The 25,842-nt window shown below is 32.8% G+C and overlaps 3 protein-coding genes and 1 long non-coding RNA gene across 4 annotated transcripts; all 4 read left to right on the top strand.

Moving 5' to 3' along the window:
- The first annotated feature begins 2,236 nt into the window (after positions 1–2,236).
- On the top strand, positions 2,237–8,647 carry LOC146899341 (proteasome subunit alpha type-6-like). Its single transcript, XM_085735931.1, has 9 exons — positions 2,237–2,454; positions 3,331–3,425; positions 3,515–3,599; positions 4,569–4,665; positions 5,092–5,150; positions 5,313–5,395; positions 6,454–6,549; positions 8,066–8,125; positions 8,343–8,647. Exons 1-9 carry the CDS (start codon positions 2,379–2,381, stop codon positions 8,433–8,435), a joined length of 744 nt encoding a protein of 247 aa, XP_085592057.1. The 5' UTR covers positions 2,237–2,378; the 3' UTR covers positions 8,436–8,647.
- A 3,749-nt stretch (positions 8,648–12,396) lies between these two features.
- Positions 12,397–16,194, top strand: LOC146899340 (lysine-specific histone demethylase 1 homolog 2-like). Its single transcript, XM_085733811.1, has 4 exons — positions 12,397–12,507; positions 12,683–12,723; positions 13,082–14,627; positions 15,187–16,194. The coding sequence occupies exons 3-4, from the start codon at positions 13,091–13,093 to the stop codon at positions 15,900–15,902; spliced, it is 2,253 nt and encodes a 750-aa protein (XP_085589937.1). The 5' UTR covers positions 12,397–12,507; positions 12,683–12,723; positions 13,082–13,090; the 3' UTR covers positions 15,903–16,194.
- A 1,980-nt stretch (positions 16,195–18,174) lies between these two features.
- Positions 18,175–18,925, top strand: LOC146899339 (uncharacterized). The gene is made up of 2 exons (XR_015021997.1): positions 18,175–18,582; positions 18,678–18,925. It is a non-coding gene; the product is annotated as an uncharacterized LOC146899339 (long non-coding RNA).
- Positions 18,926–21,566: 2,641 nt separating this feature from the next.
- Positions 21,567–25,755, top strand: CCDA (cytochrome c biogenesis protein family). Its single transcript, XM_085735930.1, has 12 exons — positions 21,567–21,704; positions 21,940–22,050; positions 22,182–22,216; positions 22,377–22,507; positions 22,610–22,695; positions 22,778–22,809; positions 23,521–23,682; positions 24,074–24,146; positions 24,234–24,334; positions 25,155–25,247; positions 25,355–25,401; positions 25,545–25,755. The coding sequence occupies exons 1-12, from the start codon at positions 21,635–21,637 to the stop codon at positions 25,618–25,620; spliced, it is 1,017 nt and encodes a 338-aa protein (XP_085592056.1). The 5' UTR covers positions 21,567–21,634; the 3' UTR covers positions 25,621–25,755.
- The last annotated feature ends 87 nt before the right edge of the window (positions 25,756–25,842 follow it).

The following is a 25,842-nucleotide window of genomic DNA, read 5'->3' as shown; positions in this document are numbered from 1 at the left end:
ATTGATAAACCAATAATTAATGTTGCATTGAAACTTAAAAGTGACAAGTAAAATGAAACAAAATAATTCTCCAAAATGAACAAGTATTGTGAAACGGTTGGAGTATGAACCTTCCTCCAACTTAGCGCTCCTATTTCGACGGGATGACAACCACAAACCTAAATGTGAGATGAAATGAAGTTTGAGAACCAAAATCTAATTTATTTGATATAAAGGTAATTATGTCATTTAACCAATGATATATTGCTATTGTAAAAAAATAATATATATATAATTTGTCTTAGAATCCGTTTGTTCTAATTTTTTAAAAAAAAATCATTTTTAAACAAAGTAATTACTTTTAATAATATTGCATGCGTTTGTTACAACCTTAAAAAAAAATTAGAATCTAAAAAAAATATATAAAAACAACTTCAAATGAGAAACGATTGAGAGCAACTTCTAAAAAAATAGATTTTTTTTAGAGAAGAAAGAAAATAAATGTCGAAGATTGAACTAGTTTTGAAACAAAAAAAATCCTTTTTATAGATGTATACAAACAAATTAAATTATTTATTTAAAAAATGATTTTTACTACAATAAACTAGGGGTTTTCGCAGTGCGAGTTTGGTTCGGTTTTGAGCCTAAAATCATCCGAACCGATTGATAAATAAGTAAGCGAGTTTGGTTTGGTTCGGTTGAGTTTAAAAATAAAATCCGAACCAAACCAAACCAAACCAATGCGGTTTGGATTGGATCGGTTTTTTTTAGACAATAATTTTTTTTGTTTCCAACATTAAAATCAAATTAAAAAGGCAAAACACAACATATTTTTAGCGACGTTTTAAATTTCATCAATTATTACAATTTTATTTTCATCTAAGAAAGTCCCCAACCACATAGACTAAAATAAAACGTGCACAAAAAGTAATCCTATTTTGTATGAAATACAAAAGACTAATTTTTTTATCATTCTTTAAGAGTTCAAGTAGCACATAAATACATTTTTGATCGAAAAAGCAAATAAGAAACTTAATAAGAGAAAAAATATGTCATTTTATTAAAGTTTCCATTGAGTTTCTATGAGTATTGGTCTAGGTGATATATATTTAATTAGTGTTTTTCTTAGGGGGATGTATTGGATTGAGATTCTAAAAGATTTTAAAAGACTTTTTAATTATGAAAAAGTCTTGTGGTATTCAATCAAGATTTTTTGCAATTTAAAAAAAGTTTTGTGGTATTCAATCAAGATTTTTTGTCATTTTAAAAAAGTCTTGAGGTATTCAATCAAGACTTTTCATCACGTAAAAAGTCTCATGGTATTCAAAATCATTCAAATTTCAAAGGATTGTTTAATAAATTAGATTTTGATGGATTTTGTGGGATTTTCTTGTGATATTTTAACAAGAAAAAGTCTTTGATGAAGACATAAGATTTATTGGGATTGTTTTTCTTTAAAAGTTTATTATCTCTTTCTTCTCCCTTCTTCCCCCCCCCCCCCTCTCTCTCTCTCTCTCTCTCTCTCCTCCCTTTTCTCCCTCCTCTCTTCCCCCCTCTCTCTATCTCTCATAAAAATAAAATAAAAAAAATAAGAGTATGAATTGAAAATATTATGATAGAGAGTGTGTTGTAATCATTTCTTTTCAATGAGTCCTTAAAATTTATAAAATCTTTTGAAATCTTATAAATCCATAAAAGAGAAATGTTAACAACACTCACTTTTTAACACTCTCTCTATTACTCACTCTTTTATTGGATGAAATCAATATATGTCCCACCATTTTGTGTGGGTTCAATTTTCAAAGTGTAGCCCCACAATAATTTAAACCAATAAGAGATTGAGTATTGGAGAGAGTGTTGAAAAGAGAGTGTTGTTTGCATTACTCATCCATAAAATCCTTTAAAATCATTTAAAATCTTATGATGCAAATCCATTGAAATCCAAATTAAAAATCTGATAGTCTTTTAAAATCATGAAAGTCATTAAAATCCTACAAAATCTTTTAAAATCTTTGAGACATTTTTAAGCAAAAAATGTCCTTTAAAATCTTAATTCAATACACTTGGTTTGGTTCGGTTTGTAAAATCAAAACCGCAAACCAAACCAAACCATGAGGTTGAGTAAAAAAATGATCCGAATACATCCGAATCATATGCGGTTTTTTTCGATTTTCCTTTTGAATTGGTTCAGTGTTGAACACCCCTACAATAAACAAACACAGAATAAATTCTTATTTTTTATAAATTCTGATTTTTTAGTATCTCGGTTATTTTATTCTTTTCTTGAGTAGGAAGTTGAGCCTGAACAAAAACACCCCCACTCTCCAATCTTTTTAAAAAACAGAAGAAGGAAATCATCCATCGACCAGTAAATTACCGAAACACCCAATTAAGAAAAGATGAGTAGAGGAAGCGGAGGTGGATACGATCGTCATATCACTATTTTCTCACCGGAGGGGCGCCTCTTTCAAGTCGGTACGTGTATTAGGTTAAATTGTGGTTTAATTCTTTTCAATTTTTGTTCTTCTTCTTCTATTTGATATTACTTGTTTCAATTAAATAAATTTACTGTGTAATGGTTTATTCAGCTAGGTTTGTAATTGTTTTTTTTTATCTGTTTAATTTGCATTAAGTGGAAATAGAAACTGTTAATCGGTGTTGTTAAAGCAAAATTTGAACAATGTGTTGTCAAATTGCGGCTATAGGAGCAGTATACAAATTTAGTATAGTGGAATTTGAACAAGTCAGTTTTTATTTATTTGGAAACTCGGTTTCCGCCGTAGGACTGACTAATTTGGGGACCAATTCCACCGCCCACCAGTAGGGGGCGAATTGAACCCAAAGCAAAACCCGTTGTGGTCTTGTGGACTAGCCCAACACATGAATTGTTGGCACCTAGAGGATCCAAACCTGAGACCTTGAGAGGAGCACACTCCACGGTCACAAGCCTATGCCACCAGGCCAACCCCCCAAGGTGCATTGCTGTTAACATGAATAAGGAATTTTTTTCCACGTGTATTTATTTGGAATTTGAACAAATTGTTGTGTTTCTGCGATACGCTATTTAGTACAATATGTTGTTAAATAGTGGCTAGAGAAGCAGCATACGACTGTAGTATCACAGAACTTGAACATATAACTATTTTCTACAATTTACGATTGACAACACTGTTGTTAACATGAATCCGGAATTTGTTTTCTCACCTATATTTATCATTCGAAATCAGAAAATTTACATGACAATGTAATGGCTAATGAGGCTTGATTTCACTTATTTGGAAATGAGTTGTGTAGTTTGCTAGGCTGTATTGTTCTGAATTGGGTTTTTTTTTTTTGAATGTGTTCAAATAGAGTATGCTTTCAAGGCTGTTAAGTCTGCAGGGATAACCTCGATTGGTGTTAGGGGAAAAGATTCGGTCTGTGTGGTTACTCGGAAAAAGGTTCCGGTGAGTACAAGAAGTTCACTGTTAGGTTTTTTTCTTTTGCTTGTTATGAGTATTTGTGTTGGCTGATTAGGTGGGACTGTTCATTGCAGGACAAGCTCTTAGACCATACAAGTGTTACACATCTCTTTCCTATTACCAAGTACCTTGGTTTACCGGCCACCGGCATCACGGTATGTTCTTCATTGCATCTATTTGCTTTGTTCTAGATCTGTGAAGTTGATTCAACACATTTTCAATCCCGTTTATGTATGTTCTTCATTGCATCTTCTTATCACTACTTTCTTCTAGATTCCTCCTTTATTATTCTTTCTCCAGTAAATAGTAGAATAAAAAATGATTAAAACACGTCAAAAATAAAGAGACAATAGGAAGAGACAAGAGAGATGGACTCCCCATCTTTGCGGTAACATTGCCACCAGCACTGACTACACAAACCGGCACTGCAATCGAAATGTCACTGCACTCACAAAGTACCACAGCTGTTGCATCTATCGCTCACTTTGTACCGGTCTCCAACCATCTTTCATGACCTCGCCCTCCATTGCATTCAGGAGCAGATATGGCACAAGCAATTATCTAGTTTTGTAATTTGCGTGGCATTTGTTCTGTCTTTCGTGTTATTTGGTTGATGAATAGTGTAGGTTGTAGAGCAAATTAGGGGAAATACAGAAATCTTAATTTAGGTCTTTTTTATATTAATTTAATTTAATTAAATTCATAATGGTGAGTTAGATGATGAAAGTGGACGCGACGTCAGATAAAATGACACATGTGGACCTCCGTTTGCTATATCATCGTTTTTGTAATGCTAGATGTAGATGATGCAAGAGACTAAAAATAATGGAATCTGACTTTATTGGGAGGAAAACCAAAAGACATATTTATACAAACAAAAACTAAAATTTGCTATACTTGCAGAAACCAAATATATATTTAAACCTATCATTTTTCTGTGAGTTGAACTGTATATGATAAAATATATTAGATTCCGACCCCAAAAATGAGTATATTTTGAACTCTGGTATGTGATAAAATGTATTGGATTTCAATCACAGGCAATGATAATGTTGTTTTTCTGTGAGTTGACATATGTTAATACATTTATTTTGATCTAAAATATATTTATTTCTCGCTTCTTTTCAGCTGATGCCAGGACACTAGTTCAACAAGCAAGAAATGAAGCTGCTGAGTATCGCTTTAGATATGGATATGAGATGCCTGTGGATGTGCTGTCTAAATGGTAGGTGATACAGTTTTTTAACAATATGTATGCATGTGCTGCTACATTACTAGACTCTAGCTGCTTATGACTCTTTCATGTCTTCCTTTAAAATTCATTATTTTAGAAAAGAAAAAAAATGAAGAGTAAAATAATAAGAAGATAATTATGGTGTAATATGCTTGACACTATCATTATACAGAAGATTGATTGAACACTAACCCTAAATAAGTAGGAAAATCAAGAAACAAATAATGATAATAACTAAGCTATATGGAAACTAATTCTAGAAGATAATTTAAAAACCTTAAGATTAGAAATTGATCCTAGGAGATAAACTAACGTAATAACAAAGATAGTATGAGAAATCTCACACGTTCTTAATAGTTTTACAATTTGTTGATAGCATTTTTTTTATCTGAAGTTTTTATTCTTTCATGCTGACAGGGTTGCAGACAAATCACAAGTCTATACTCAACATGCTTATATGAGACCACTTGGAGTAGGTATGTGTTTCTTTGCCTTTTAAGCTTTCACTGATGAACCATTTTCGCCTTGTGCGAAAGTTGCATACTTGTTTTGTACAATATTTTATAAAATAAATTACCTATTGTCATTATTGACGTCATTTTCTCATTCTGTGATTTTTAATCTATTGTGGTGTGAAGTTGCTATGGTTTTGGGTATTGATGATGAACTTGGGCCCCAGCTTTACAAATGTGACCCTGCTGGTCATTACTTTGGTCACAAGGTACATTCAAGATTATTTCTTACTTTGATGCTCGATTATTTAAGTTGTTTAATAGGAGAAGATGAAAAACTTGCCCATAGTAATTTCAATTCCATAAATGTTTAAGATTCTTTATTAAATTTGGCTCTTCTAAAATGAGCTCCCACTTTAGAGGGTAAATTGTTTCTTTATGATTATGAGTTGTTTACTTACACTTATCATAAGTAGGTCATAAATTATATTTAATAATTATCATTTACGTTTGTAATCTATACCAATGGATACTGAGTTTTGGTGTTGCCATTTTTTCTTCCAATTTTATTCTTGATTTTTACTATTTTTTTCTATAGTTTCCAAGTAATTGCATAATTTTTTTAACTTCCATTTTTTTTTGAAAAATTGTAACTTCCAGTATTTACCACTTAGAACTTGAAAGAAGAACATCAACAATGTTGGACGGTTAGTCACAATCATAATTTCTTGAGAGAGAAGAAAGAGATAAAAAGGGAGAAATAAAAAAAGAAAAAAAGGGCTTAATTAGTCCAATGGTCCCCGACTAATTTGCAGTTTTCATTTTGGTCCCATAACTCAAAAAATCAACACTTTGATCCCTCAACTTTTGCTCGGTTATTCAATTTGGTCCCCTCGAGTTATGGGACCAAATTGAAAACTGGAAATTAGTTATGGGACCAAAAAGAGGAAGAATAAAGTTTCTTTAATGGGATTTAACTCCAAGTTTTATCAAGGAACACTTTTACCAAAAGAGAGTAGGTCTTCCTTGCCACAGATTGATTGATTCTTTGTTCATTGGGTTTTGGTTTTCACCTTCCAATTTCGCATCCTTCTCATTTATAATTAGTTTTTGGAGTGTTGCAGATGATAGGTAATGTTTGGGGTGCCAACATGGTTGGGATTCCTTGCATTACAATGATGCCTCATGCCAATTTTCCATAAAAAAGAGATGTTGTTTTCTTACTTTCTTTAGCACTTCACGTGTCCTTGATCGGTTACCATAACTATATGCACTTGATGTCAGAAACTAAAGAATCTATTTTTCTAAAAATCTATTATGTACTCAGGCCACAAGTGCTGGATTAAAGGACCAAGAGGCAATCAATTTCTTGGAAAAGAAGATGAAGAATGACCCTTCATTTACCTATGCCGAGACAGTTCAGGTAATATTTTTGCTTTGTTCAATTTTTTTCCTCACTCCCATTTTGCAAGCGAGATTTTGTGTGAAAGGTGCAGTTGCTTTGTATTAAGTTGATAATCTATATGTTATGGGGATCCATGCGTCTAGCTTGAGAAATTGACATTCTTTTACTCAACTTTTTTGGTATAAAAGGGGAGACTACCATGTTATTGGACTATATGAACACCCTGATAGACGTAGTATGAAATGAATTGGGTAAATGATGGGCTATATAATGGATGCAACACTTTTAATATAATAGATGATAGTATATTGATGAACAAAGTAGTTATACTCTATGAATAACTTCCATAGAGAGGTGGTTACACAATTGCAAAGAGTAATAACTGCCTAATACAAACAGGAACTGAAAGTTACAACCTCTACGATATTTGAGAGCCTAGTCTCTCACTTTCCTATACCAAATATAGCAACAACCTGATGGTTTACATGTGCCATCCTTATTCTATTCATAGACACACAACACACTAACAAATACATATGGGCCTAATTATTTGAGAGCCTAGTCTCTCCCATTCTTATTGCTGCTAATCAGGTAGCCTATACACTTTCCTTGTTTGGTCTAGACTGGAATGATCTACTATAGTAACTAAGTAAAACACAGCCAGTAAGTTACAGTTATTCAACGCGGTAGCTACTGATAGTTAGCGTCTCTATCTATAGGGGATACTCTTTGTAAAGTTATCTGATTACAAAGTTACAGTTTCAAATTAGTTTTCTTTTTACTCTTTACCATAATCAAAATACGGTACCAAGAGTCTGATTTGGTTTCAAAACCCTCATATTTTTTCTCTCCACTTTCTCTTTCACCACATTCAACAGTGACATCGCCCAATTCATGTTCTGCTTCTTGATTTGCGCTTGACGATGGATTCTTCCGTGCGTTCAACTTTGTCTAATTCTACTGAGACCAATGAGGCTCAGTATAATGTTCTAAGTTTCCTTTTCAGAATTTCTAATTCTCCTGAGAACACTTGACATGTTGACCAATGTGGATAAACAATCAATTTTTTTCTCATATTTTTTTCCTTTCCTGGCAAATCTTGTAAATTTTCTCGATAAATATATACTATGCTAATATATTCCACCATTATGATTATTAATCTGTATTAGAATTATTTGAAAAAAATATTTGATATATGTGGATGCTGAAGATTGGCCGTATTTAGTAAAAGGTGAAAAGTTGGCAAGACATAGTGAAATGTTATGCAAGTGATCTTAGTGTTGGATCTTTTGCTAACTGGGGGAATAATGTTGATATTTATTGTATTTCTGAGTGCTAAATCAGTCAGATAATGTAGTAAAGCCGAAATTCAGATATTTATTAGAACTTTCTGTGCTTTGTTAAATTACATCGTCGTTGGGTGGAGACAGTAGAAACCTATTGTAAATATATATTGTTTATCGATTTTGTTAAACAGTCGTCTGATATCCTTTTAAGGTTCTAATTCTATGATCTCGATGGTTTTTTTATTCAGACTGCCATTTCTGCCTTGCAATCAGTTCTTCAAGAGGATTTTAAGGCAACTGAGATTGAGGTAGGACTTAATTTTAATTCTCAAATACTTTTATGTCTTCATGATATTGTTTCGTGATTTTGCGGTATTTATGTCTTCATGATATTGTTTCGTGATTTTGCGGTATTTATGTTCTAAATTCATTGGTTATGTTCAAGTTTGTGCTTATTTTTCATCCCACAAATAGTTTTACATAATGATAATATGACTCAATGGTTGTATTTTTTTCCTTTTCTAGGTTGGAGTTGTGCAGAAGGATAATCCAGAATTTAGAGTTTTGTCCACCGAGGAAATTGACGAGCACTTGACAGCAATAAGCGAGCGTGATTGAGTTCTTAATAAGGATATGACTATCCAAACCATCTTATGTTAGATTAATTCATTTACTTGTTGCTCCCTATCATATGAATCAGAAAACACCAGAAAACAAACTCTTGAGTATCTATGTGTCTTTTACCTGGCTGAGATTTTTTATGAACCAGAAAACACCAGTTTGATGAATTCGACGTAATTGATCTGAATTACAAACCATTTTCAATCTTATTTGCTCTGATATCTTCTTTTAAGTTACTGTTTTTTCTTTCCAAAATACTTATATTCCTTACTGGAACGTGAAACAATAGTTTTCTATTGTATAAGCTACCACAAATGGCCTTCATCTAACAAGGGATAATCTAATACCTTACACACGGTTTTCCACTTTGTTGATATCCATAATTCTCCTGAAGAGTTTGTTTTAGCTGATCTTCTAGGCAATAGAGAGAAAATACCAAATTGAAGTTTCTTGAGTTTGAACTTGAGACACCACAAATCTCCTTCCTAACAATTTTAGTATTTGTCGATTGAACTAGAGCTTACAATAACAAAAATTTAAATAAATTTGAATGATAAAAAAGATTTGACTTAAATACACTTTTGATTTCTCTATTTAAAAACAAAAAATTGAAGTTTTGCCGCCTTATTTTTTGTCCCCCTATTTTAACAATACTTTACTTTATGCATTTTATATTTCTTTGCATCAGTTTTAGTCTTTCAAAACCGGTGACATTTAGTATACACAAGCAACTCTTTTTGTGTATCATACAAAAATGATTTTTTCACCATAGATATATTAGTATTCAATGGCTAGGATTAGAGATGAGTTATCTCTTCAATGGGTTTATGTGATACAAGGGGTTTATTGGAGTGTCACCCCAAATTTGTATGTAATTATATTTATGGATTTTTGAATATTAATTAAAAAATTGATGAAATTTTTGACAAATAAAAAATTGATGAATTGTCGTTTTATGACAAAATTTAGTCCATATAAATTTTGATATCTTGACATTTATAAATTAATAAATACCATATATTCACAACCTAATCAAGTAAATAACATTTAATTAAAATATTATTTTTTACTTTAATTGGGGAGCATTAATTCTGGGCATTCGTTTGGCTATTATTTTGGACTTTTTACCTTCTTTCATTTCAATTTTCTCCTTTATCCATTGAAATTTAGCCATTAATTTTGGGCATTCTTCTCCTTAAAAAATTATGATCATAAGAAACTACAGATTGCAAAAGGGAAATAACGAGATCGCAAATTGCGGATCGAGAGAGAGGGAGACCTATATGAAAATGATAATGACGGTGAAAATGATGGTGTTAGAGTGAGAACCGGAGAAAGAAATTTCTGGACAAATAATAAGTTTTTTGGTTGACAAACATTTATTGTTTGGTGAAAGATTGATGAAGAGTTCTATAGATTATTTCTGGACAATTAATAATGGAGAAATTAATTTGGCCAAAAGTCTTATATTGAATTGTTTTGGGGAGGTATTTTGATTTAAACAACAAAAGGGACAATTTAGAATTACATCTAAAACCTATTCACCCACTACTAAGGGTTAAATAAGCTTTTTGTATGGTACCCAAAAACATTCACTTGTGTATCCTAACATTCACCTTCAAAACCATGAAGTTTATTGTCGGGCAAAAACTTTTAACGTCAAAATTATATACTTTTCTTTCTACATTAAAGCCTCTCTCCCCTGCTTAGGTATTTAAAGACACTCGCGAGAATGTTCATTTCCATGACTATAATATATGTGAAGAATGGAGCAAGTATGTAACTCGCATTCTTGTACGAAATATGGTGGAATTTTACATTTTAAACTTATCAAGACCACATGTTAAATAATAGGGAAAATTACACTCACCTCCCTTAAGTTTTCTTTAAATGTCACAAACACCCCCTCTAATTTTAAAATAAACATTAACGTCCCTTAAGTTCTCTTTAAATAAATAAGTACCTCCCTTCTCTCTTAACATCTCTTAACAGTGTTATATTTCCGTTAAAATACAAACATGAATTTAAAGCTCTCACCATCTCTAGCCATTCACGTACTATTAAAGATAACTTCCACAAACCACAGTTTGAAACAAAGCTTCACCCTGAATCTGAAGCACACAAGCCAATTTAAAGACAAAAAATAAAAATACTAAAACATATCAAAAGGGGGACTTGCAGATGAACAAATGAACCACAAGCCAATTCAATTTTAATATTATGTTTGACAAATCTCTATCTTGGATGGGAGACTCTGGTGGGTTTGGAAAACGAACCTTAAATTGATTTTCTTTTTTGTGTGAAAGTTGACATTGATTACATAGTACAAAGATAAAATTGGGAATGAATGAATATACATGAACACTGCCACCGCAAAACTGCCTATATTCATTCGCTAAAGAATTTAGATCAATGTTGTTAGAATTAATTGGTTGCACAGGATAATTGGTAATTCATTTCTCAACTTAACAGATGGTTAATAGAGTTAAGTTGAGGGGAGGTTACTGCATTTTATGAAACTAGAGGGGAGGTATGTGACATTTAATAAAACCTTAGGAGTGGTCAATGTAATTTTCCCTAAATAATATTGTTTACATTTTTTTTTTTTTTGGCGGGGTTCGAACTCCGGACCTTGCATATATTATGCATTGTCCCCATACCAATTGAAATGCTCACGAGGACATATTGTTTACATCTAAAAGTATTATCATGTTATCCAATTAAAATTTAGGCGAAAAACCTCACAACTGTTGTAAGGTTAGGCAAACTGAAAACACAAGTTAAGAGGAAATATGTACTCACATCTTGCTTAATTTAGGGCCCGTTTGTTTCAGATTTTTCCAAAAAAAATCTATTTTTTCCCTTAAAAAAATCACTTTTTTCATTTTTAAGTGTTTGTTTAGGATTTTTAGAAAAATCATTTTATCAAAAAAATCTATTTTAACCCTAAAATGAAAAGCTATTAGGATTAGCTTTTCTCAAAATCTATTTTTTTCAACAACAAGGAGATAACACATGTGCATGTTAGAACTCATTTTTTTAAAAAAATGGATTTTTATGGATAGTAGGCAAACACAAATAACTTCAGATTTTTTTTAAAATCTCTAAAAAAAAATCTCTAGATTCTTTTGACACAAAATCTATTTTTTTAAAAATTTGAAACAAACGCACCCTTAATGTATTTCAAATATTTAAACTAAGGTGTATTTGTTTTAAGTTATATTTGTATATATTTGGTAATTGAATGATAAAAATATGCATGCATTCAAATGTTAGTTAGAAGTTTATTAAATTTTATATATGGGTATAAAAGATTTATGGGAAACAACTTTTTCATTGAAAAGAGGGGGAATAAAACGTTCCTACGAAGTTGAGAATAAATTGATGTGTAACTACTCATTAACCTCTACTTCCTCAGGTTACATTTGTAAGCAAAAAATAACTTTTTAGATTTATTGAATAACTAATGTATATAACTAATGTATCTGGTCACATTTATATATTTATATATCAAATGCATTAGTTATTCGATGAACCTTAGAAATTGTTGTTTTGCTTATAAATGTAAGCAGGAGAGTATATTTGAAGGGTTCTCGAGAATATATAAATATTAATCAAACATTTTTTTTTAAAAAAATGTATAAGAATAAAACTCTCATTTTTATATTCCCAAAAATAAATGTAATAAACTAGAAACAGTTTTTTTTCCTTTGAAATAATTCTAATGTTTTTTTTTCTTCTAGAGGGTGAAATCATTCTAATGTTAAAAATAAGAAATAAAAAAAATTGTATTATTTTTATTTTGTTTGACTGGAATAATGTATTTGTTGAATCATGTAAAATATAAAAATAAAAAGATAAAAAAAAATTTAAACTTGCATTAATATTGGTCAAAATTGATTCATTTTTTATTCGTTTAAGACACTATAAATAAACCAAAACCCTTTTTCCATCAATCACATCTCAGTTTCAATTTTCATCCTCTTCCATAGTGAGTGTCGCACTTTCACTTTCACGGAGGCAACAAACAAACACCATTTCATTTTCCCCCTAAATCTCTCTCTGTAATGTAATCTCTCTCTCTCTCTCTCTCTCTCTCTCTCTCTCTCTCTCTCTCTCTCTCTCTCTCTCTCTCTCTCTCTCTCTCTCTCTCTCTCTCTCTCTCTTCATTTCTAGTATTTGTTTCTCTGTTACTCACCATGCAAACGGTGCTTACTGAACAATCTTTTTTACATACTCTGCAGAACAACGATTTGGAACTGAGACTATTTTCATCAACCTTTTGGTAATTTATCTTTCAACTTCAATTTTGATTCTTTTGTTTATATCCGCATACCCATATTTTCTATTTGCTCATAAGATTGTTGTTGTTATTATTATTCTATGAAGCACATATACTCCTCGGATTAGGTGTGTCCCAGTGTCAGATACACCGTACCGACACATATAATTACATTGAATTATGTCATTTTATCAAATTATGATCGGTGTCTCGTTCGTGTCATGTCTAATTTGGTGTCCGTGTATGTGCTTCATAGTTGATGTTATTTTATTATTATTATTATTATTATTATTGTTGTTGTTGTTATTGTTGGGTTGGAAATTCGGTTTAGTTATTGATTAGGTTAATTTTATTTTACTAGGAACAAACAATGGCAACTCCCTCTTCTTCAGATGGATCTGTTTCAAGGCGTATGTCGTTGAGAAAGAAAGTGAATTATCGTAGTTACGACGAGGGTTTGATAGATGATGACCTTTTTGATAAGAGTTTGGATAGTGGTTTGAAGAAGAAGAGTAAGAGTAAAGATATTCAGAAAGAAACCAACACCGAGGCTATGATTGCCTTTTCACTTGGTTTCCCAATGAATGCTTTGCTTGAGCATGAGATTAGATCTGGGGTTGTCTCAGAATTAGGCGGGAAAGAGCAGAATGATTATGTTGTTGTTAGGAATCATATATTGGCTCTTTGGAGGGGGAATGTTAGGAGGTGGTTGACGAAGGGACAAATTAGGGAAACTGTGACCAAAGAGTTTGAACATTTGATTAATTCTGCTTATGACTATCTTTTGTATAATGGTCATATCAATTTTGGGGTTTTACCGTCGTTTACTTCTCAGTTGCCTGAGGCGACGGAAGGGACGGTTATTGTTATTGGGGCTGGCCTTGCTGGGTTGGCTGCAGCGAGGCAGCTTTTGTCGTTTGGTTATAAGGTTGTTGTTTTAGAAGGTAGGAACCGTCCTGGCGGCAGAGTTTATACTCAGAAGGTAGGGAATGAGGATAAGTTTGCGGCCCTAGATCTTGGTGGGAGCGTAATTACTGGAATTCATGCTAACCCTTTAGCGGTTTTGGCACGACAGCTTTCGATTCCGCTTCATAAAGTCCGAGACAATTGCCCTTTATTCAAGCCGAACGGGGAGCCGGTCGATAAGGAAATAGATTCAAAGGTTGAGATTGTATTCAATAAGTTGCTTGATAAAGTTATGGAACTCAGAAAAATTATGGGTGGGTTTGCAAGTGATACCTCACTTGGTTCAGTCTTGGAGACACTCAAGAATTTATATGCGGTGGCTCAAACTACTGATGAGAAGCAGATGTTTGATTGGCATCTTGCAAATTTAGAATATGCAAATGCGGGATGTCTTTCAAATCTTTCAGCTGCCTATTGGGATCAGGATGATCCTTATGAAATGGGTGGTGATCATTGTTTTCTTGCTGGAGGAAATTGGAGATTGATAAAAGCTATGTGTGAAGGAGTTCCTATTTTTTATGAAAAGACCGTCAACACTATCAGATATGGAAATGAGGGTGTTGAGATTATTGCTGGGGATCAAGTCTTTCAAGCAGACATCACCTTATGCACCGTGCCTCTTGGAGTTCTGAAAAAGAAGGCCATTAATTTTGAACCTGAATTACCTGCAAGAAAACTCGAATCAATTGAGAGGATGGGTTTTGGGCTTCTGAACAAAATTGCAATGGTTTTTCCACATGTGTTTTGGGGGGAAGATCTGGACACATTTGGATGTCTCAACGAAAATAGTCATGATCGTGGGGAGTTCTTTTTATTTTACGGTTACCACACTGTTTCTGGTGGCGCAGGACTTATTGCGCTTGTGGCCGGTGAAGCTGCACAAGCCTTTGAAACCACAGATCCAATCGTCTTACTTCATCGGGTTTTGAACACTCTAAAAGGTACCTCTCTCTTATTGTGGTTGTTCATTAAATTATATGGGTGTTTCCTTTTGCACATTTTCCTTCCCCCTGTTTTAGGTGTTATTTGATAGGGTTGCATGATTTGCTATTTTATTGTACGATTTGATTTGATTTGGCTTCTTAGCTGCTTGTAGAATGTGTGAATGAATCTCGTATTGCTCTGAAATACAATACATGCAATTGCAAAATTCCATATCATCAATATGAATCACATGATTTTAATTTATTTGGCTATATAATTCCTCTCCATTCACTTGCTTACCATGTGAAACTTATTTGGCGATATCGTTCATCTTTCTGCACTTTGACTTATGATGCATGGCTTTTTATTTTATTTTTTTCTGAGGCTTATGGTGTACTTTTCCCCCTCAATTTCTAGCTCACAATTATTGAATTGAACAGCCATTAAATATTTTTTTATTGAATTGAACATTATTATCTCAAGCTATTATGTTATTATTCTTAACTTATGAATTTATTTGATTCACTGTTAAAAAAAAATGTGGTTCTAATTTTCAATTTATATATTTTTCTACAGGTATTTTTCAACCTAAAGGTATCACTGTGCCTGATCCAATACAATCAATTTGTACCAGATGGGGAAGCGATCCCCTTTCTTATGGTTCATACTCTCATGTTAGTGTGCAATCATCTGGTAAAGATTATGATATACTTGCAGAAAACGTGGGGAACCGACTGTTCTTTGCAGGTGAGGCCACTTGTAGGCAATATCCAGCCACTATGCATGGTGCTTTCATGAGTGGCTTGAGAGAAGCTTCACGCATTTACCAGTTAACCCGTGATCAGCAACCTTGTCCTAAGAAGTCCCTGTCCAAGAATATAGGACCCAACAACGGTATCTTGGTTAATTTATTCAAGAGGCCTGATTTGGAATCTGGGAATTTCGCTTTCATATATGATCCTTTCTCAGAAGATCCGCAGTCGAAAGCGATTCTGCAAATGACATTTGGTGGTACCGAAGAAAGTTACAAGGAGATATTAAACTGCTATCCCAATACCACAAAGTTGCAGCTTTACACTATTTTATCCCGTGAACAGGTTGATCAAGTGCAGCAAATTACTGAAGGAGATGAAAATAGGTTGTCATATTTGACAAAAAACCTAGGTTTGAAGCTAATGGGATTAAGCGCTTTACTCATTGCTGGCAATGACGTAATAGCTAGCATTGCTGGCTCCCGAAAAGGAAGGAGGAACCGAACAATCACCTCGCAACCCGGTGACCCAAAGAAGTAGTTTGCATATAGGGATGCTTGTTATCCAGTTCTGACTTGATGTCTTGTAATATAGGCTGTCTTCCAATGGAACCATAGAAATGATTTCATGAGATGGGGATCCCCAATCCCATTGTATCAACTATTAGAAACTTTTTATGTTGTTGTAGACTTAGCTATACCCCACCTCATAGAGGAGATACAGATCACTGGATTTTACAGGCAAAATTGTTTACTCTGCTTGTAGTTGTATTTGTATCATAGTTATTTCTTTAATTCCTTAATTGGTTCCAACGCCAAGACAAGGTTTTTCATATGGGGTTTTAAATTTTAAATTTCTGATTCTTTATTCAATTTTTTGATGCACTTCTTTCATATGGGGTTTTAAATTTTCTATTGAAATTTTTTATTAACCTGTTTTCGAAAAAAGGTTTTTATTAATGATCCATACTACTGCTTAACATGATAGATATTAAATAGATTTACTGTTATTAATAGTTAAAATTGTTATGATTAGGAATTAGTAGGACTACAAAACCTGAAATTAATTAGATAAATATGTTGCACCATCTTTACAGTTATGCTACCAGATTTGTTTTTTCCTATCATTAATACTAATGTACAAGTGAAGCTAAGAAAAAAGACCATGAAGCAGCAAGCATGCAAGGGATGCGAATGGTAAACATCTATCTAATAATATACACTTGACTCTTTGCATGGATTTTAGTTCTTGTTCATCCATGATTTGAATATCATCTTTTGTGCCACAAAACACTGTTTTCCTTACATATTTTTGAGAGTTTTTGTTATCTATTAGTTAGAATCTCTACATTTTGCCTATTGCAGTGACTTTTTTAGTCTCCTTATCTTTAATTTAATTTCTATCATGAAAAAAGGAACATATACTTGGATGCTATAATCATTTGGTTGAGGTTTCAATCTTTCACATATGCGTATCAAAAACTATTTTTGGTTGCTTCAAGAGATCATTCTCATTTGCTTGTTTTCCCCCAAAAAAATAATAATAATAATTACTGAAGTATATAAGGGTTTGACTAGATCAACAATTATAAGAGGATCACAAAGAGTTAGTTAACAGTAACTGTTTTTGTCGGGAAAAGTTGTTTTACTCAACAATTATAAGAGGATCACAAAGAGTTAGTTAACAGTAACTGTTTTTGGCGGGAAAAGTTGTTTTACATTACAACTAGTATAAAGCTATACTTGCAAATCACATTAACTAACTAACCACCACTCTTTTCACATTCCATATTCATAACACAAACTCTCTCTCTCTCTCTCTCTCTCTCTCTCTCTCTCTCTCTCTCTCTCACTCACAATGGAAATACTGTAAGTATTTACAAAGCTCCAAATTTCATCATTCAGGAATTGTAGAGTTTCAATTTTCATTTAATCTTGATTTTTATTTTACTCCTATAGACTTATTCTCTGTTCTTGTATTTCTTGAATTTGATTGTGAATGATGCAGACTGCATCTAACAGAAGAGCAATATAAAGTGATAAATAGCACATATAAAGATTATAGGCTGATAACTGCAGAAGGTGGAAGGCATATTATCAAGTGCAAGCCGATTTTTAGCGAAGAGGACGTAACTATCATGGTTTTAACCATTCCAGAAAACCACAAAAACAATGGATTTCCCACAGTATCTTAAATCGCGTCTCTATGCTCAAAAACTTGGACCTCCCCAATATTGTCGGGTCAATCTTTTTCTTTTACAGTTAGCTTCTTTGTAGATATTAATTGATATATCATTCATGCCTTGTCACATTTATTGATTTTATGATTTTAGTATAAGATGCATATATGTTCATTATTTAATGATGTTGATTCATTCACAGAAGTGATTTATATGTGTTTTCTGTTATCTATTCAGATTGCGGGCAGTGATGGAAACTGAGGATGGAGTGTTTCTTGTTTATGAGCATTTTCACACTAGTCGTCGAAAACACGTCGCCAATCCGGAGTTTTTAAACATTCCAAACTGGAAAAAAAGTAAGTCAACTTTTGTTAACAATTTTGTGTAGAAATCTGTGTGATTCTAATCAAACTTGCATATATCTTTGTTTTCAACATCATGGTTCCATAATTTATTGCGTTTCTATTAGATATCTTATAGTGCAAGAAAAGGAAGAAGAATTTATGAAACAATTATATATCTGATTTCAATTATAGTTTTCACTTTTGTTTGAAGTTTGATAATTATTATATATTAGATGCAAACAAGGTTGCTATAATATAATCCATTTTCCTCTTGTCCTTGCAGATTTTTCTGCGCGAAGCTCTCTCTGGATTGACATTCTGCCATATTCGCAAAATTCTACACGGAGATCTGAAATCTAATAATATTCTGGCTTCAGTTGAAAAATTAGATGTCAAGAAAGTGAAGCTATCTGACTTTAGTGCGGCAAAAACTATTGAACCTCCTCTTTCACCCTACTCTATTAATGAATAAATGTTACTCCCAAAACAATTGAAGTTATTAATGCTTTTGCAAATTTATTTTCAATTTTCAGATGGGTAATCCGTGCTATAAAGCACCTGAACTTTTGATGGGCTCCACCAATTACTCAACTGCAATTGATATCTGGTCTATGGGATGCATATTTGCTGAGATGCTTAGGCTCGAACCTCTGTTCATTGGTAATGATGAACCGCAGATATTGGCTGCGATATTTTGGTAATGTTATCAAAACACCATAACTATTTTTATGATTTCTCTGTACTTATATGAAACAAATCAAATTAATGAGTTGAATATTTTTATATGTAAAGCTTGCTTGGTACGCCAACTGAAGAAACCTGGCCTGGTGTGTCTTCTACATGCAACTATATTGAAGCATTCAACTCAACCCTCCAATTGATCAAGCGCCTGTATTCACCGCTTGAGATTTTTTTCTCCTATGCGTTGTACATCTAAATAAACAATCTTATAGAGTCTTAGGTATCCTATTGGATCTATTCCGTGTAATAAATTTTTCTCCTTTGAATCAGTATGCGAGGATTCCTTGTGTTGTTTTCTATTGCTGCAGACTTGAAAAAGTTTGTTTCGCATCTTGGTTAGCACTGTCAAATTCAAATAAAGTATTATAGAAAAATTTCTGAATCAATTTGCATAGGTGGATCAAAAGATAACAGAAAAATTAGTAGCCACTACTCACTGGAAGATTTACAGCTTCCTACTAAAATTGTGAGGTTTTGTGATATTATGGTAGGTAAGAAAAAGTAGTAGTCACTGGAAGATGCAACTTGGTTGCGGTATCCTTTCATATTCGATCGCAACAAGACCAAAAGAAAATGGGGTGACACTGACATCATATGCATACCTCTTACACCAGAAAAAATTTCATATTCCTCATACAATAGAATACAACTATGGGAGTTAGTTAAACTATTTTAATGTGTATATATTCTCTCTAGCTAATGATAAAAGTACAAATCTAACCATAGCAAAGTTACAAAAGGAAGCATGATGTGAAGAGAAATAGGTGGCTTCCAGAGATATGAGCATGTATTGGCATATAGAGTAAAATGAATCTACCGAGTAGTTAGATAAAATACATGACACACTTTACCGTTGATGGCTTGCAACTCACTCAACTCCTCAGTTATTGCTTCTCATGGAAAGCCTATTGCAGCAATCCAAAACGTGTTATGCCTAGTCTTTTGAACTATGATGACATTAGCCATGTTAGTTTGAAAAATTCAGAAGGGTTTCCAATTGTTACTTCTTAGTATGCGCAGTTTTGTCTTTCTTTTTTATTGCTCCTTACTTTTGCTGTTAACACCTCTACTTGTGGTGGCTGCTATAATGGCCAATGAGTTTATTGATGATTTTAGGCGCAAAATCATTTATATCAGCTTCATCTAGTAAACTAGTAAACAGGTATGTATGGTGTTCACTTTAGTCTTATGCAAATGCAAATTGATTATGTTAGTAAACAAATAATTTTTATTGAAAAAAATGTTTATGACACTCTTGAAGATTCCTAGGTGTAATATGGTTTAATAAAGATATAGAGAAAAAAATGAATAACAGAAAAGTTAGTCCCACATCGGAAAATGACATAGTAGTTTAAATATTATATATTCATTTCATGGCAAGAGCTTGCATCTTGGTGTATGTGGTGGATGATGCACGTGATTTTTAAACCCTAAACCTTTCCCTCTAAAATATTTTATTTTAAAGAGGTGATTTATTATTATTATTTGGGGGTGTTTGACCTGTGTTTTCCCCTTGTTAAAAAAAAAAAAAAATGAAACACTGATGCCATGCCTTGCACGTGCTGAATCCATGATGAACCATTGGGGAGGTTTGCAGGTCAGTGGCTTGCCTACATCACTCTCTTTCGAGATGACTCGCGGTTCACTATATTCCTCACCTCTCCCATACCCAACCAATTTTTTATTTTTTTCCACAAAAAATTAAAATCCAAATTTCGGATTAAATATATCTTACTTTGTTCCGTGTTCTCAGTTGAATGCCTTGATATATGTAAAACTCGGGGTTTAAATCTCAAACACTCTATTTATTCATCTTGAAAATCAATTGTGTTAAAAACTTATTTATGTTTCGTTACACGGTGACAAATAATTTTATACATCTTTTTAAGTGTATCTGATCAATCCGATCTAAATCAGCCTATTATTTATTGACTTGAGCTTTATTTTAAAAGATGTATGTTATTTGAACAACATTTTTTTTAAATAAGTTATACACAATTAAAAATATATAAAAAATATAAGTATTAACACGAAAACTAAAACAATAGGTAGAGAAGGTAAAACACAATAAGAGTATAAGTGTATGTTTAGTATCATGGTGGATATGTCGAATCACCATGATACTAAACATACACTAAGAAAGAGTTATCTCAAAATGATTGTACAAATACTATTTTTCATCAAATTATTTTGTATATTCAACAAAAACCAATTCATAGACTTTTGATGGACAAAAAATTTACTCATAATCGAACTAAACCAGCTCCCTGTGAAAACCCAACAATCAACTTAAAATTATTAATAACGGCTACTACTCTTTCTATCATCCTCTCTTCTCGTGCGTCCTCCCTTATTCTCTAAATACCTCCGTCGTTCGGATTATATAATCCGAACAAAAAAGGTTTAAATTCAATATTTGAAATATCCTTATATATAAACAAAAATCAGAACCCCTCTCTTTCTCAAAATAAAAAATCTGAACTTATTTTATGTGAGTTGTTGTGAAATTTGCTTTTAAAAACAACCAAAACCAAAGTAAAAAGCTATAAAATCTTTCAAATAAAATAAAAAGATATAAAATACCATCAAAAAATTCTAAAAATCAAATAAAGCTTTGGCAAAAAAATTTCGCATTTTTCTTAGAATATGAAAAAAAGTAAAAAATAAGTTTAAACAATGAAATTTTGAATATTTAGGAGGCAATTCAGGGGCAAGTTTTAAGAGTAATTCATTCAAATAAAAAAAAAATTAAAATTTTCGAACAACAAAAAACGATGAGGAAGACAAGAAGGGGTTAAATGGTTAATTTTTTTTTTGTTAGGAATTGTATTATTATATGTTTTGACAATAAGAATTGCATTATTATAAAAAAAAATGGAAATTTGTGTCGTAAAAAACAGAACCATCCAAATTAAGCAACGAAACATAGCTAACCGCCACAACTCAACTCAACTCAAGTTGGATTTTTGGCATTCCCTTCTTCTGTTCCGTTCCGTGTTCGAATTGAGATGAGTTTTAGTATGAACATTCTTCAATCTTGCACAATCACAAATTCAACTCAACTCAACCCGATTCATGGTAACCATACAAACTCACATCTTCGTAACAATTTGGTGAATTTACTCATTTTGTTCATGTTAATGTACAAAAGAGATTATGCAGTTCAACTTTTCTTTTAAGCTATTATCTTCAAAAGCTTATTAAAATAAGTTTAACTATTTTCACAAGTGTTTATACTGTAAAATAAGCTCAAATAAATTCTAAATAACTTCTTCTTATCCTTGGAGATATTTTTTATTTTTTTTGGTTATAGGCAAGCATATTATTGCCACCAAAAAAGTTACTACTGAACATGAAAATTGTCTTCGGTTGAAGTCGAAGATCAATGGAAATAGTATTATGACATTCATTGGTGGATTCACAGGTAATGCTCAAGCTCAATGTTTTCTTAACCTAGTGGTTAATTTGAATGAAATATGCTACTGCATTTTTTTTTTTTTTTTTTTTTTTTTGTGTTACTGATTGGCATTTTTGTCAAATTTTCAATATTTTCAGCTGCACAATTGGTAGCTCCAGTCACTGCAAAAGCTGTAAGTTTAAATATCTCTGTTGGTGAGAATCTTGAAATGTTTCTATGTCCTTTTGCATTAATGTCTTCTGGAATTCTTGTCTCTTTCCAATGTTTCTTTTGATTTGTTTATTTTCCGAGGTAGTTTGGTCTCAGGAACAAGAATTGTGTTTTTTAATCAGGAAATGGTTGCTCCTGTTTTTACTTTGGCTGATGGAGGCATCGGTGACTGGTTTGGAGGCATTCTATTTTCAGCCGGACAACAGGCCAATGAAGCAGTTCTGGACCAACTATCCTCCTTAAGTTTCACTAGGTGCACTATAAATTCCGCCGAATGATTTTATTTCTATCATTTCAGCTAATAATTGAAACTTGTGTTTATGGTTTTTTATATGCTTCTTATTCAACTTTGCAGTTTGGCTGTAATTTATGGGGCAGGACTTGTAACCAGCCTTTCTCCCTGTACGCTTAGTGTGTTACCGCTAACTCTCGGTTACATTGGTAAGCTTGTTGTTGTTTTACGTTTTTCGGTACCAAAAACGTTTTAAAATGACTAAAATCTAAATCTGTTATAATATGGCAGGGGCTTTTGGCTCTGGAAAAAGCAGAGCACAGGTAATCTCTTGCCGCCCGAGTTAATCCAGATGATATTATTCTTCTTATTATCCATTTTTATGGCCCTATTTGAAGATTGATTTTCTCTTATTACTAATGTACTAAGGGATATGTCATTAGACACCATTGCTTAGGAAAGTGTAGGTTTCTAGTGTTCTAGGTTTTCACTTAGGTGAAAGGTACTAATATATGGCAGCATTTTATAACCAGCGAATTGCTCTTTAGGACATGCTTTCTTTAGAACAGAAGAGACATTTTCTATGTCAAATGCTTAGATGTTTGGTCTCTTGATCCTTCTACTTCCTATTTTCACGGAATATAAATTTTGTTAGCTGCATATTTGAGGACGTCACCAAGACCAATAACATTTCATGTATGAATTTTCTCATAAGTATAACTGTCATCACTTGTTGTTCTGTTTTCTTGGTTTTCGACAAATTCTATTTGGGTGTTTCGTGCTCCACAAACACATAACAGAGACAGAATTCTCGCAAAGAATGATGTCTGTTCAAAAGATAATATGATATTTGTATTTGTTGTATAGGCATATCATATAATGTAAATAGCAATAGTATCTTCTATATTTATTTGTATAGATTGCCTTGAGCAGTTGAGCCTATGTATTAAAAACGACTTTTGTAGTTCAAACAATCAATTTCACCATTCGCCTTTCTCTTTTATTCTCATTCAACAATGTCTTCTTCCTGTCAGGTTATTGGAGATTCTATAGCATTTTCCCTGGGACTTGCAACCACATTAGCACTGCTCGGCGTAGGAGCGTCTTTTGCAGGAAAGGCTTATGGACAAATTGGCCAAGGATTACCTGTGGCTGCTTCTGGTTTGGCTGTAATTATGGGTCTGAACCTTCTTGAGGTACTGAAACAAATCCGAATCTGTGAGATCACTTTTCTTATCTTTTTGTTTAATTTCCTTGTGTTTACAACAATATTCATAGTCTAACTCTCAGTTGGCAGTGTTATTCATTAAATTTTTTGGAACCTTTTTTTTCAACCTCTTCTAAATAACAGTATTTTAGGTATATAAAAGCAGTCTTATATTTTACCAAGATGTAGTTTCTTTTACTCTTAACTACTAAGATAAAATTACATAATGAAATATTCAGACTAAATTAGTTACTTTAGCAAGAAGACATACAACAGATTCACTGAAGCAAGTTTTTGAAAGTTAATCAACGATAAAAAATTCTTCGAATGGACATTTTTCTTTATATTTGTCTGTTATTCACCTTGAATTTTTTTCGCAGATCATTGAATTACAGCTCCCCTCATTCTTCGACAGTTTTGATCCAAAATCAGTTGCCGCCAATTTTCCATCAAGTAAGTCAATGCTCTCATGCTCACATTTAGTTCTTTCAATATGGATTTTAATGAAGAGCATTTTACATGAACAAATTCTACTGTTAGGTGTGCAAGCATACCTGGCTGGGCTTACATTTGCATTAGCTGCCTCACCATGCAGTACACCTGTTCTAGCCACCCTTTTGGGATATGTCGCTGCATCCAAGGTATTCCTGTTAGTAACCAATGTTTCTTCTTGATGTAAAAATTTATATGGTGATTGGAAAAAGAGCCAAAAGGGTAAACCAGTTTTATTTGCTTATTAGTTTCAGTTCGTCAGTTTAAAAACTCAGCAGTCTCACATCGGTCAAATCGATTTTATTGGTAGCATTTTAAATCTAATATGTCAAAGTTACTTACGTTTGCATATCAAGGAATATTCACACATCATGATTACGAGTATCTTACGATACATGCGAGTCATATCTCGATTCGATACAAAAATAAACCCAATCAATACAAATCTCCGGTGTGTGTGTGTGTTCTATTAAATCATTACCAAAACTCTGTTTAGTCTTTACCTAGGAACGAGGATAGGTTCTATAATTTGGATAGGTATGATAGTGACTATCTCGACCGTAACTATGGTAGGCATTTGGAGTTTCTAAGTATGAAGGATCCGGTATCTGAGGATATCATGCTGGAAATAGACCGATTTTTTCTCACGCTTCAATTCGAATTAGCAAAAGCAATGTCTCGCATAATTTGGATTCCGAACATTCATGATCTGCCACTTTTTTGTCAACTTTGTATAGCCGGACATTATTCTTTTTCATTAGATTTATGAGATAAATCTTGCATTAGTTAACTTATCATTTTGCTATATCACTTTTTTTGCTGAAAAATGTATCTTATGATTCATAAAAGATTAAATTCACGATCCGGAAAATTTTCTTATGATTCATGGTTTGAATCTCGATCTGATAACCATGATTTGCATATTTAGTCACTCTTATGCAAATGAAGGAAATGAATATTTTTGTACAGAATCCAGTGATTGGAGGCAGCTTGCTTTTGACATACACAACAGGATACATCTCTCCCTTACTTTTGGCTGCTTCTTTTGCTGGGGCGTTACAGGTTCATACATGATTTGTTTTGTTTTTACAAAATAACATTAAAGTGTTTCTTTAAGATATAGATCTCTCATTGAAAACAACGTTTCTAATTCAAATCCGTATTTACAGAGCTTGCTTTCGTTTCGCAAGTACTCAGCATGGATCAATCCTATAAGGTAATTTGTTTCTGAACTTTCAGTAAACACTTCGCAGCATCACATGATTATTTTCTAGTTTCAAGAGTATCCACTTCCTAATTAATTGGATAGCTTGTATTTTCCATGTTTCTGATACTTGTCGTGATTTGCTTGTTCGACAGCGGAGCAATGCTGTTAGGAGGTGGTGTATATACCTTCTTAGATAGGCTGTTCCCAGCTGCCACAATGGTAATGTAGAAAATGTTGTGGGTCTGTAACATGTAGCGATCTTTTACTTGAAGCAGTCACATGTGTGTGTATATATCATACAACTAACTACTCTTATAAGATAAATCTAAATGAAATTGAATCCTTCTTCTTGACCCTCTAAAATTAACCGTTGTTACAATTACTACTCACTAAAAAATAAATAAAAGTATACCGTATGCAGTTTACACAGACACTTTTTTTTGTTGGTGT

This window comes from Medicago sativa, chromosome 8 (assembly GCF_051527215.1).
Source record: "Medicago sativa cultivar Bolivia chromosome 8, Bolivia_mono, whole genome shotgun sequence".
In the NCBI taxonomy this organism is placed as follows: domain Eukaryota; kingdom Viridiplantae; phylum Streptophyta; class Magnoliopsida; order Fabales; family Fabaceae; genus Medicago; species Medicago sativa.
The sequence above is the reverse complement of the archived record's forward strand: the minus strand, read 5'-3'. Positions and strand labels throughout refer to the sequence as shown.